General features: G+C 43.0%; 1 protein-coding gene across 6 annotated transcripts in view; it reads right to left on the bottom strand.

Moving 5' to 3' along the window:
* The window catches only part of dnm3a (dynamin 3a), a 369313-nt gene that overhangs the window by 225908 nt on the left and 131013 nt on the right, over window positions 1-12392 (bottom strand). For all 6 annotated transcript variants that reach the window (XM_068037799.1, XM_068037795.1, XM_068037794.1 and 3 more), the window contains exons 8-9: window positions 5529-5664; window positions 4030-4097 (exon numbers count right to left, since the gene is read on the bottom strand). In XM_068037799.1, the coding sequence (XP_067893900.1) occupies window positions 4030-4097; window positions 5529-5664 (204 nt within the window). The remainder of the gene's footprint in view (window positions 1-4029; window positions 4098-5528; window positions 5665-12392) is intronic.

Below are 12392 nucleotides of genomic sequence, written 5' to 3'. Positions count from 1 at the left end.
TTGGGATGCTTAAGCAACCCTTCTGTTGCCTGGATCACTCTGGCGGAGCCCTGCAGTACTCTCCAAAGCATGGATCTTGATTCATCATGGTTTGCTGCCTCCTGCACAACCACGCCATCATGAGGACATAACCATTTCCAAGAGGTATATGACAAGCAGCTGAGAAGGAGAAGGAAGATTAGGAGGAACCAACACATCTCTCCTTTCCGGCTGGGCTGTCCATCATTGGTTCATCTGACTGTGGTACCAGTGAATGCAACCCAATTCCCCATTCAACAACAGTTCCACACCTTACCTTGCCCCTCTGTTACAGACCATCACAGCATTCTCTGGGTCACTATGTTGAAATAAAAGCCAACACAAAACATTCCAAACCAATTTTATCATTCAAACCATCTAACATTTCATACAAAACTCAACTAATCATTCTTGTGCATTCCCTTAGTGACGGTCTTTGTGTGCCTTTGCCTGTCTGTGTGCTTCTACACAGTGCTACCCCTATGGCTGCAGCATGGCTGTTGGAAGGCTGCTGACTTCCAGTGGCAGAGACTGCAGATCAACCTTGAGCAACTCTTACCCTTGAAGGCCCAGTTTTGGACTGCACCATCTTGGCATAGGCTGCAGCAGTCTCAGCTGACTGGCTGACAGGTTACAACAGGAGAAATGGTGGACTGGCAGCGATGGAAGGACAAATGCTGTCATCCTGAAAGAGGACAGCAGGTTCATGCTCCACGGCTACTCCACCGGGTATGCGTCTCAGCAATCCTAGCAATCTGTTAGAGGACAGATTGCTAGATCGTTGTGAGACCCTGCAAGCCCCTTTGAAAATCGGTATCCGCATGGTAGCAAACTGCTGATAATAAAATGAACTTGCATACCTTTAGTTTAAGCTTCCACTGCAGCACCCAGGCGTAGGGTATCTTCCGTTTATGCGGCAACGGAAGCTGAAACATCAGCCATCACACGCTGCATCATGGTTAGATTTGCAAGTGTTCTCAAGAGTTGGCCACCACTTCCACGTTGGAAAGGATGGGATCCAAGCTCTGCACAAAGTCCTATGCAAGCTTGGTGCCAGACTCCTTCATGCTCTTTGGCAATGACAGCAGGCTTTCTGGCAGGCATGCTAATGCACCAAGAGCGCTTGTGTGCATAAGCACTACCCTATCCCACTGCCCTGGCTGCAGGGTCACTCATGCCCAGTACCTCACCAAGTGCAGATTCTGCCTCTAAGATACCCTCTTAAGTATGTGGAGTGTCAGTATCTGAGCTGGTGAATGCAAACGTGAGCTCGAGCGATCAGGCCCTTCTTCCTTGTCCACTTCTTGCTCCTGCACCACTGCCTTGGCAGAGTGCAGTTCTTGGATATAGAATCATAGAATGGTATAGCATAGGAGAAAGGCACAAGGGTAGGGTTGCAGTGAGGGGAAGGGTGGGGGGGAAGCAAAAAGTGCACGTTTAGACCACTTGCAGCTTGTAAATCAGAAACTGATGTGGGATGAGGGGATGTGAGATGGAGGATTAAGTACGAACATACCTTCATCATCAATGCTTTCAACCTCGCCGCTACGGCCTCAATCATGGCCGCTCCAACAATGGCAAACACCCTATCCTCCATCAGGGTGAAGCCATGCAGCCATGCTTGTCACCACTGGTTAGCTCCTGTTGCTTCTGGTTGTGTGCTACCATGTCCTGCAAAAGAGAGGGAAATGTGTCAGTGAGGACTTGTCTGTCATGGATAGCTGACAGTGTGCAAACTGAGATGTGAGTACGTGGCTTGAAGCAGTGATGGGTGTGTGATGGTGTGGTAAAGCTATGAATGTGAGGTACGCGTCTTGGCTGATAGAGATTGCTGGTAGGCAAGTGAAGGGGGTTCGTGAATTGAACAGTGTGTGAAGCTACTGGTTCATTTGTAAGGACATGGCATTTGAAGATACATTCGCTGACCCTGATCACTTGTGTAAGGTCATTGGACTTCATGTGGCACTGCATCCAGATCCTCAGGGTTACACTGTATTGATTGTACTTCGCTGTCTGTGGTGCATTATGGGTATATCCTGGCAGGGAAAACACAAATGCGGTAGTCCTCTCAAAGGTACAGCTCCCAAGCGTGTTGGCACTCTTCAAACTGAAGCGCCTTTGGTGGATTGGACACGTCCGTAGGATGGAAGACGGTCGCATACCCAAGGACCTTCCGTATGGTGAGGTAACCAGGGCCAGGTGACCAGTGGAGCTCTCAAAACTCTGCTTCAAGGATGTTTGCAAGCATGCCATGAAGGTCCTAAATGTTGACTATCGCATCTGAGAGCTGGCGAAAGAGGGAAATGGTGACACATCCTGTGGACTGGCTTGCACTACCATGACGACCAGTGGTTACAGCAGCTTGGCAACAGACACCAATGCCGAAAACAACAACTCACAGCGTCACTAGGCAGCTTCACGTCCGGCACTTGTGGCAGAATCTGCCTCCAAGAATTGACCTTCACAGCCATCAGCAAAGGTGCACCAAGACACCCCACCTAAATGGATTGATTGCTGCGTGTTCAGCATCTTTTATCGACGGAAGGATGCCAACCATTGATTATGCCAATTTTCTGCTCCCACTGTCTTCACAGTGTCTGGATGGAGGGCTTGCTGGTGCCCTGTAACGAGATCACTTCTCTCCTCATGTTGATTTCCTGCACCAAAGGCTCCAGTACTGCATGGGAGAATCTTGGAGCACACTCTCAGCCCTTTTGTGCTATTTTTCAGTGTTCTTGTTGCTTGGGCTCTTTTCCCCAGCCATTTCCAGCAACTGCTCCAGTCAAAATTCACTTCCCCTTTAAGAGGCGCAGGCTGCCGTAAATAGTACAGACTAACGTTAAGTGGTGCTAGCTACAATCATGGTAATGAGCAGGCAGCATGAAGCTTGGGTGCTGGCTGCATCAGAAGGAACAGGCGCAGGTTAATAGCACATCACGGTCCCTGCACCCGTTTTCGGGCTTTATCGAATTTCATGGCATAAATATTTAAATGGGGTAGAGGAACAGAGGGATCTGAGGTACAGATGCACAAATCATTAAAAGTAGCAAAACAGGTTAATTAAGGTGTTAATTTCTAGAGGGATAGAATTGAAAAACAGAAGTTATGCTAAACTTGTATAGAACCTTAATTAGACCACATTAGGAGTACTGTGAACACTTCTGGTCTCCATATTATAAAAAGGATATGGAGGCACTGGAGAGGGTACAAAAAAAGATTTACTAGAATGTTACCAGAACTGAGAAGTTATTCTTATTTGGCAACATTGAATAAGCTGGGTAACTTTGCTCGAGAAAAGAGAAGGCTGAGGGAGGACCTGATAGAGCTTTCTAAGGTTATGAAAGGGTTTGATAGGGCAAAAGTAGAGTCATTACTTCCACTTACAGGGGAGACCTGAACTAAGGGCCATAAACATAAGATAGTCATTCATAAATCCAATAGGGATTTATATTCCTATCTTTACCCAGAGAGTGGTTAGAATGTGGCACTCACTACCACAATGAATAGTTGAGGTGAATAGCATAGATACATTTAAGGGAAAGCTGGGTAAGCCTGAGGGGGAAAAAAATAAAAGGATATGTTGATGGGGTTGGATGAAGGCTGGAGGAGACTTGCTGATGCATAAACATTGGCAGAGACCTACTGGGCTGAATGACTTGTTTCGGTCCTTAAATACTATGCAATACTACAGTATAGCACACAATCTGAGAAGAAGTTTCCAAAATAATGTTCCTCATATAATACTTATCTGTCTCTTATGTTGCACACATAAGAATTTGTAAAAATTAAGAAAACAAATCAAGATAGCATTGGTTTCTTTCCTTTACCATACCAATATTGCTATGTTATTGTTCTAGAATATTACTGGTTTAAAACATTGGATTTAAAACAAGAAATGTACAAAGGATATTTGTAGTGCAAATATATAATTATCATTTTCTTCTATATTACTGGTTAAAATGCATAACTTTTGTGGTACATGGTCAGTATCACCCTATGAAAACAACTTGCCTGATACCATGGATATTCTTAATAGCATAGCTAATTTCTCTCCGTAGTTCCTTTTCATCAAACTCCATCTACAAAATTTAAAAAGTGTACTATTTAGTCCTCACACTAGAAAGTGAGAAGCAGTGACATTGGGGATATCATATGGACATGCAAAGGAAATAATGTTGCACACGAAATTTAATGTTTTCATTAATTTTGATCATTTGAAACACAATTATCCTTTCAAGCTTTGAAAATGCACATATCAAGCAGGATTGTTACTAATTCTATTCTTTAAAACGATAATGCAAAATATTGAAGTGGAATTACAACAAAAAAATTGTTGACTTCTTCATTAGACTTCAAACACTGCTGCATTATTCATTTGGACATAGCAATGTTACTGTCGAATACAACAAAAGAACAGCAAAAAGAAACTGCTGCTTTAAGAATCCCATATAAGTGTTTTGTTTTACATGTGTCATCTATTATATATTTTGTTTAATTTGTTGGAATATAGGAACTATTTCTTAACTTTAGAAGTAAGCCACTGGGAGGAGGTCAATGCAACTGATCTGAACTGCCTAAACCTTTGAGCTGGAAATGGCTATTGCTAATATAAGAAAATGTTTAACATGTTCTTTGAAAGGTCTTCTGTCTGCTTTTTTAAAATAAATAAGGGAAACTAGTCACAGAGGCATGTAATACAACTGTATTCATTGTCATCCACCAATACCTCTATTATTCTATCTACTGATTCATTCTTACTGATATGATTTTCAAATTAATGTTTGTGTAAATAATAAAATTACTGATAGAAACAGAACATTTTGGATTCAAATACATTTGTTATGTTCATCACATTTTCTTCTATTTACAAATAAAAGGATAAATTGATGGGGTTAGATGAAGAAGAGTGGGAGGAGGCTTGTGTGGAGCATAAACATCGGCAGAGACCTACTGGGGTGAATGGCTGTTTCTGTCCTGTAAATACTATGGTACAGTACACAATCTGAGAAGACGGTCCCAAAATGTTCCTTATATAATACTTATCTGGCTCTTATGTTCCACATCTTATTTGTAAAAATTAAGAAAACAAATCAAGATAGTATTGATTCCTTACAACTTATCTAATGAGTGCCCTACAGTATCGAAAATGTTTCTTTACACAGTGGGACTTGTTGGAGCATGGAATGCTTTGCCAAAGATGATGGTCGAGGCAGAGACCATTGCTTCTCCAGGGAAAATTAGATAAATATTGAAGCAGTGAAAGATGCAAGGTTATAAGAGGGCAGAGCGGCGGGATTAGTTTTGACTTGCTCTAGCAAATAGCCAGCACAGAAATTATGAACCAAATCACCTCCTTCTGTGCTGGAAGCCTCTACAGCTCCATGGAGCTTAGGAGAATTTATTTTAATATATTATGGGATTGAAGGCTTAATCATCTGATTAATTCCCTTGTTTATCTTTTCAGTAGTTTCAATGTAGCATAGATAAAATGTGATTCGCAAAAGTAATACCTTTACTAGTTCAAAAGGAAACCGCTCATGGAAAACTTTGTTGATTCTTGCTCCACCTGATAATTCTAATGTATCCACCTGATCACCCGATCCTTCAATTCTTTTGTCAAAATCCACAGAAAACTGCTTTACCATCCTGATTGTGAGAAAGTAAGGGAAAAAACATGCTTAGTAATCATTTCTTATAGGTGCACAATATTTAAGGATGAGCCAATGACTTGATTCCCTTTTCCCTTTCAGCTTTCTCTCTTCCTCAAAGCATTGGTGCCAATTTTCACTTAGGTGTTAAGGGCCTAATAAATGGGACTGATAGTCCTATATCCCCATTATCCCCAATGATCAGCCCACCAAGGCCTGGTTCTGGGCACCTAAAACACCATGCAAATCAGTATCCTAATGATGTAGTTAGGACCCTGATCACAATTTTAAGGGACACATGGGCAGAGCTTGCAGTGCACACAATCTGCCCATGTGTACTAGCATTCCAATTAAGAATTAGACAGAAAATACTGCAGACCACTGCCTCAGCATCATGTCCCACCACCCCACCCCCCCATGCACCTACATGCAGACCTCCATTGGCATCCCAGTTAGACAACATTCCTGAGGCCGAAGAGCAGTGGGCTGCATCTTGACATCTGTTGGGAGCCCTGCAGCTCACTGCCAAATTCAAATAAGGCCAGGGCCTCAATATCACAGCTGCCTCCTTGCTACCAGATTGGGTGACTGGCCAATGCACTCTGGCCATCCAATGGTCAAAATCGACCCGAATGACTCATGCAGATGGAGCATTTTATTCAATGCCATGCATTGCTTGAACTGGACTTTGTTAACTTATACAATTTTTATAATATGAAATGTAGAATTTTTGTCTTAACATTAAACCAGCCAACTTGGAACTAGGTTGGTTGCCATGGTATTTTGAAGGTTCACTTAGCTAACAGGGGGAAAGACATGCTATTATTGAAACTGCTTATTAAGGCACATTTCCATAGCTTTGAGACAATAAGTAAAACTGTGGGGAAAGAGGTAGTCATTAACAAATATCCTAGGTTATCAGCAAAAATTATTTTCATTTAATATTGATAACCAGCAATTCAAGCTTAATTGAACAATGACACATTGTTTGGAGGGTGGGTTCAATTTGAACCCATGGTAATTGACAGCTTATAAGGTCAGCCTCTCCATAAATGGCACTTATCCAGATGCCATGATAACAATCAGTATATCATGAACTGTGTTTTTCCATCATATAGTCAAGCCAACCATAGAAATCTCAGTAGTTCCTTTTTTCACAGTAAATAACAAGAATAATCCAATCAATTTTTGGGCTAATTTTCTAAGTAACTTTGCCTTGACCACTAAGTTTCAACAGTGTTAGGTATTGCTTTTGCAAAATACCAGGTTCTAAACATGTTACTGAAGTCCAATACTCAGAAAAATATGATTCCATTTCACTTTTAAATCTATGCCAAGGCACTAAAATTTCTCCTCCAACAGTTGGATTCAGTGGTTTCATAACTGAAAATCAGAACTGATACTGTGTGTTTAACACAAACTCAAACATCTGTGAAAATCAACAAAAGTTAATATTTGGTGCTTGCATGACCAAACATGCAGCTCATTAAAAACTACACTTCCAATTCTTCAGGTGAAATAAAGGGCTAGATTTTCATTACAGAAGTGGGAAACAGGAACTGCGGGGGAATTTTATGCTATCCTGTGACAACTTTGTAGGCAGGGAGAGCGTATAATTGGGTAGAATGGTGGCAGAGACCCTGCCACCTTCCCGCCTCCACCCAAATTAAGGCTTATGAATGGCCTTCCTGCCCCGCTGTCAATTGAGGCCCTTAAGTGGGCAATTAAAAGGCACTTAATGCCTGAACAAGGGACCCAGCATTGGGAAGCGGGGCCCACTGAGAACCACCCCCACCACCCTGTCCACTGAGAGTCACCCCCATCCCACAAAACCCACCCCATGAAACCCCTCCCACCCTAACTTACCTGCGGCCTGGGTCCAGCGCCTCCACTAAGTCCAGTACCATCAACAACCACCACCTCCATGGGAGGGCTGCTCAGTGAAAGAGCCTCTGATTCCATTGCCGGGGCCCTTAATCCCAAGGAAGGCCTGCTGCTGTCGATTTAACTGCCTAATTGGCACATAATCCAGTGGACCTTCCCCAAACAAGTCAACACTGGACTCTCGCCAGCACTTCAGCCAGTGGCCGACACCCCTGTCGTCAACATAAAATCCCGGCCACTGTTTGGTTTTGGGTCAAAACCCGCCTTCGGTGGGAAACTGATTCAGATTGCAATTTTCAAATGGGTAAGCCCTTCATTGGTATGGAGACAGGTTTCCTGCCCACTTAAGAGCTAGTGGGATTGAAAATGGCAGTGGGTCAGATCAAGTGTGGGGCTCATGTGGACACCCCACCGCAGCCATCATCATCATGGCTGCTGGTTGTCCTGAGGGAGAGATCTGCATCTTGTGCCAAAACCTTCCATCGTATCAGAAGGAAGCAAGCTGTCACAGGGGAGCTGGAGGCATGGCATTAGGTATTGAGCAGACCTTGGCTTCATCGCTGCTGACATGGATCTAATACTGAGGCCATGAGGGAGAGGAGGGAGGTCCTCTCCCCCAGAGAGTGGCAGGAAGAGGTCACCTTGTCATGCAGCAGGGGTGCCTCTCTTCAATGTCAGCCCCCTACACCCCGTCTTACCTCCTGGTCCTCCCAACGACATAGGCAGGACAAGGAAAGAGGTTCTGCTTAGTCAGTATGAGGAACTAGGCGCCAAATTAAGAAGCAGAACCTCAAAGGTAATAATCTCTAGATTATTACCTGAGCCACGTGCAAATTGGCATGGGGCAAATAAGATTAGAGAAAGTAATGCTTGGTTCAAAGACTGGTGTGGTAGAAGTGGATTCCGGTTCGTGGGGCACTGGCACCAGTACTGGGGAAAGTGGTGGCTGTATCATTGGGACGGTGTACACCTGAACCATGGTGGGGCCGGTGTTCTAGCAAGCCACTTAATGAGGGAAGTAGAGAGGATTTTAAACTAAATAGTGGGGAAAGGGATCAAATTTAGGAAGATATGGTAAATAATAAAATAATAAAAGGACACAACTAAAGGCACTGTATATGAATGTATGTAGCATTCGAAACAAAACAGATGAATTGACAGCGCAAACAGAAATAGATAAGTACAATCTGATAGCCATTACAGAGACATGGCTGCAAGACGACATAGATTGAGACCTGAATATTGAAGAATACATGGCATTTAGGAAGGACAGGAAGTTAGGAAAAGGTGGAGGGGTAGCTCTGTTAATTAATGATGGTGTTAGCACAATAGAGAGGGATGACCTAAGTTCAGGAGACCAGGATGTAGAAACAGTTTGGGTAGAGATGAGAAATCATAAAGGCAAGAAGTCACTTGTGGGAGTGGTGAACAGGCCACCTAACATTAACCACACTGTGGGACAGGGTATAAAGAAAGAAATAATGGCAGTTTGCCAGAAAGGTACAGTGATAATTATGGGGGATTTTAACCTACATATAGACTGGAAAAATCAGATGGGCAGAGGTAGCCCAGATGAGGAGTACATAGAATGTTTTTGGGATAATTTCTTGGAACAATACATTCTGGAGCCAACCAGAGAGATGGCTATACTAGACCTGGTATTGTGCAACAAGATAGGATTAATTAATGACCTCATAGTTAAGGCACCCCTAGGTAACAGCGATCATAATATGATTGAATTTTACATTCAGTTTGACGGAGAGAAGAGTGGTTCCAAGACGAGTATTTTAAACTTAAATAAGGGCAAATATGAGGGTATGAAAGTGGAGCTAGCTAAAGTGAAGCTGACAAGTCCCCGGGTCCTGATGGACTTCATCCTAGGGTGTTAAAAGAAGTGGGTAGTGAGATAGTTGATGCGTTAGTTTCAATTTTCCAAAATTCCCAATATTCGGGGAAGGTTCCTTTAGATTGGAAAATAGCAAATGTAACTCCTTTATTCAAAAAGGGAGGGAGACAGAAAGCAGGAAACTACAGGCCAGTTAGCTTAACATCTGTCTTAGGGGAAAGTTAGAAGCTATTGTTAAAGATGTTATAGCTGGGCATTTAGAAAAATTCAAGGTAATCAGGCAGAGTCAAAATGGTTTTGTGAAAGGGAAATCATGTATAACCAATTTATTAGAGCTCTTTGAGGGAGTTACATGTGCTGTAGATAAAAGGGAACCGGTGGATGTATTGTACATAGATTTCTAGAAGGCATTTGATAAGGTGCCACAACAAAGGTTATTACAGAACATAAAAGCTCATGATGTAGGGGGTAACATATTGGCATGGATAGAAGATTGGTTAGATAACAGGAAACAGAGAGTAGGCATAAATGGGCCATTTTCTAGTTGGCAAGATGTAACAAGTGGTGTGCCACAGGGATCAGTGCTGGGGCCTCAACTTTTTACAATTTATATAAATGATTTAGATGAAGGGACTGAAGGTATGGTTGTTAAATTTGTTGAGGACACAAAGATAGGTAGGAAAGTAGGTTGTGAAGAGGACATAAGGAGACTACCAAGGGATATAGATAGGTTAAGCGAGTGGGCAAAGACCTGGCAAATGGAGTATAATATGGGAAAATGGGAAATTGTCCACTTTGGCAGGAAGAATAAGACAGAAGAATATTATCGAAATGGTGAGAGATTGCAGAGCTCTGAGATGCAGAGGGATCTGGGTGTCCTAGTGCATGAATCACAAAAGGTTAGTATGCAGGTACAGCACATAATTAGGAAAGCTAATAGAATGTTCTTGTTTATCGCAGGGGGAATCGAATACACAAGTAGGGAGGTTATGCTTCAGCTATACAGGGCACTGGTGAGACCACATCTGGAGTACTGTGTACAGTACTGGTCTCCCTATTTAAGGAAGGATGTAAATGTGTTGGAGGCAGTAGAGAAGGTTTACTAGACTAACACCTGAAATGGGTGGGCAGTCTTACGAGGAAAGATTGGACAGGCAAGGCTTGTAGCTGCTGGAATTTAGAAGAGTAAGAGGCAACTTGATTGAAACATACAAGATTGTGAGGGGTCTTGACAGGGTGGATGTGGAAAGGATGTTTCCCCTTGTGGGAGAATCTAGAACTAGGGGTCACTGTTTAAAAATAAGGGGTCGCCCACTTAAGACAGAGATGAGGAGAAATTTTTTCGCTGAGGGTCGTGAGTCTTTGGAATTCTCTTCCTCAAAAGGCAGTGGAAGCAGAGTCTTTGAATATTTTTAAGGCAGAGGTAGATAGATTCTTGATAAGCAAGGGGGTGGAAGGTTATCAGGGTTAGGTGGAAATTTGGAGTAATCAGTTCAGCCATGAGCTTATTGAATGGTGGAGCAGGCTTGAGAGGTCGAGTGGCCTACTCCTGCTCCTAATTCATATGTCCTTCCAATGAGCTCTCTCCATCCAGGGTCTCACTGTCCTCAAGGTCCACACCTCTCGAGGATCATGAGCTGGAGAGTGCAGCAGACTACCAAAATGACCGAGACCCTTGCAGGAGGGTTTTAGAAGATGCTATCTGATCCAGGCACCAGAATCGCATTTTCAGAAACCTAATGGCCTGCTCAATAGTTGGTCTGCTGAGCAGGTGGCATTGGTTGTTTCATCTCTATGCCTCTGTCTGGGGCTCCCTTAGAGGGGCCAGTAGCCTCTCTTCAAGCGACTTCTTGTCCTGTTGGATCCATCCACACAGTGGATTTCTGCCACTCACCATTGAGAAAAGCAAGTCTTACAGCTGCAGAAATGGCTACTCTGTGGCACTTTTGAAGCAGCTGAGCTTTAAAAATGCTGAGGCCCAAAATAATCAGCCCCTCCCATAGCCCTCATGGCCCCCCGTGGTGTTCATGACTTGAACACCCTGTTGTATTCCCCACATGGCGTCCTCTGAGATCCCAGCCTTTAAAAATTAAAAACTGCTGCTGAGAAGCCTGTTAATGAGCTCTTCAATGAGCTCAACAGGCAATTAATTGGAGGTGTGCACCCAACCCTTTCCCTCCCACCTGGCGTCCCTTTAATGATGGCATCATGTTCCGGAGGCAGTGGGACCCAGTGTTGACCTCCAAGATCGCGATCTTCAAATCGTGCTTGCCTCCGCACCCACTTTCAGCTGGCTTTAGAAATCCGGCCCAAAGACTCTGGATGCTGCTATTAACCACAGAAATTATTAGTAGGGTATGTCCCTCTTCTGGAGGGAGAGAAACTTGCCGACGTTTATGAGAAAACCTGATGAAAAGGTAGGAGGAAATGTAAATTTTACTTCATAGCTGAAAAGCAAAAGAAGCAATAAAGTCCGCAATTACAGCTGTTACTCTACTACATATTACCATGATAGATGATTTTCCTACAATGTTTATTATTATATGGGACAAAAGAGGCTTGGATACAAAATTGAGAAAAGAGACTGAAAACAGAGTATTTGTGAATGGTCCTTTTTCAGACTGGATGGATGTATACAGTGATGTCCCTTAAGGGTCAGTATTAGAACCACTGCTCTTTTTGATAAATATTAGATTTGAAAGTGAAAGGGAATCATATTATATTTCAGAAACATGTTTAGAGTGTGGTATTTTGCAAAAGCAACACATGAGACTGTTAAAACTTAGTGGTCAAGGCAAATCTACTCAGCAAATGACCTGGACTTGGATGCACAAGGCATAATTTCAAAGAATGGAGAAAGTGTGAAACTTGGAAATGTAATAGACGGTGAGGAGGAGGATAATAGACTTCAGGAGAACATGGACTGGTGAACTGGGCAGACACGTGGCAGATGCAAGTTAACTCAGAGTGTAAAGTGAAGTGGTTTGGTAGAAAGA

This window comes from Heterodontus francisci, chromosome 8, assembly GCF_036365525.1.
Source record: "Heterodontus francisci isolate sHetFra1 chromosome 8, sHetFra1.hap1, whole genome shotgun sequence".
Taxonomy (NCBI): domain Eukaryota; kingdom Metazoa; phylum Chordata; class Chondrichthyes; order Heterodontiformes; family Heterodontidae; genus Heterodontus; species Heterodontus francisci.
The sequence above is the reverse complement of the archived record's forward strand: the minus strand, read 5'-3'. Positions and strand labels throughout refer to the sequence as shown.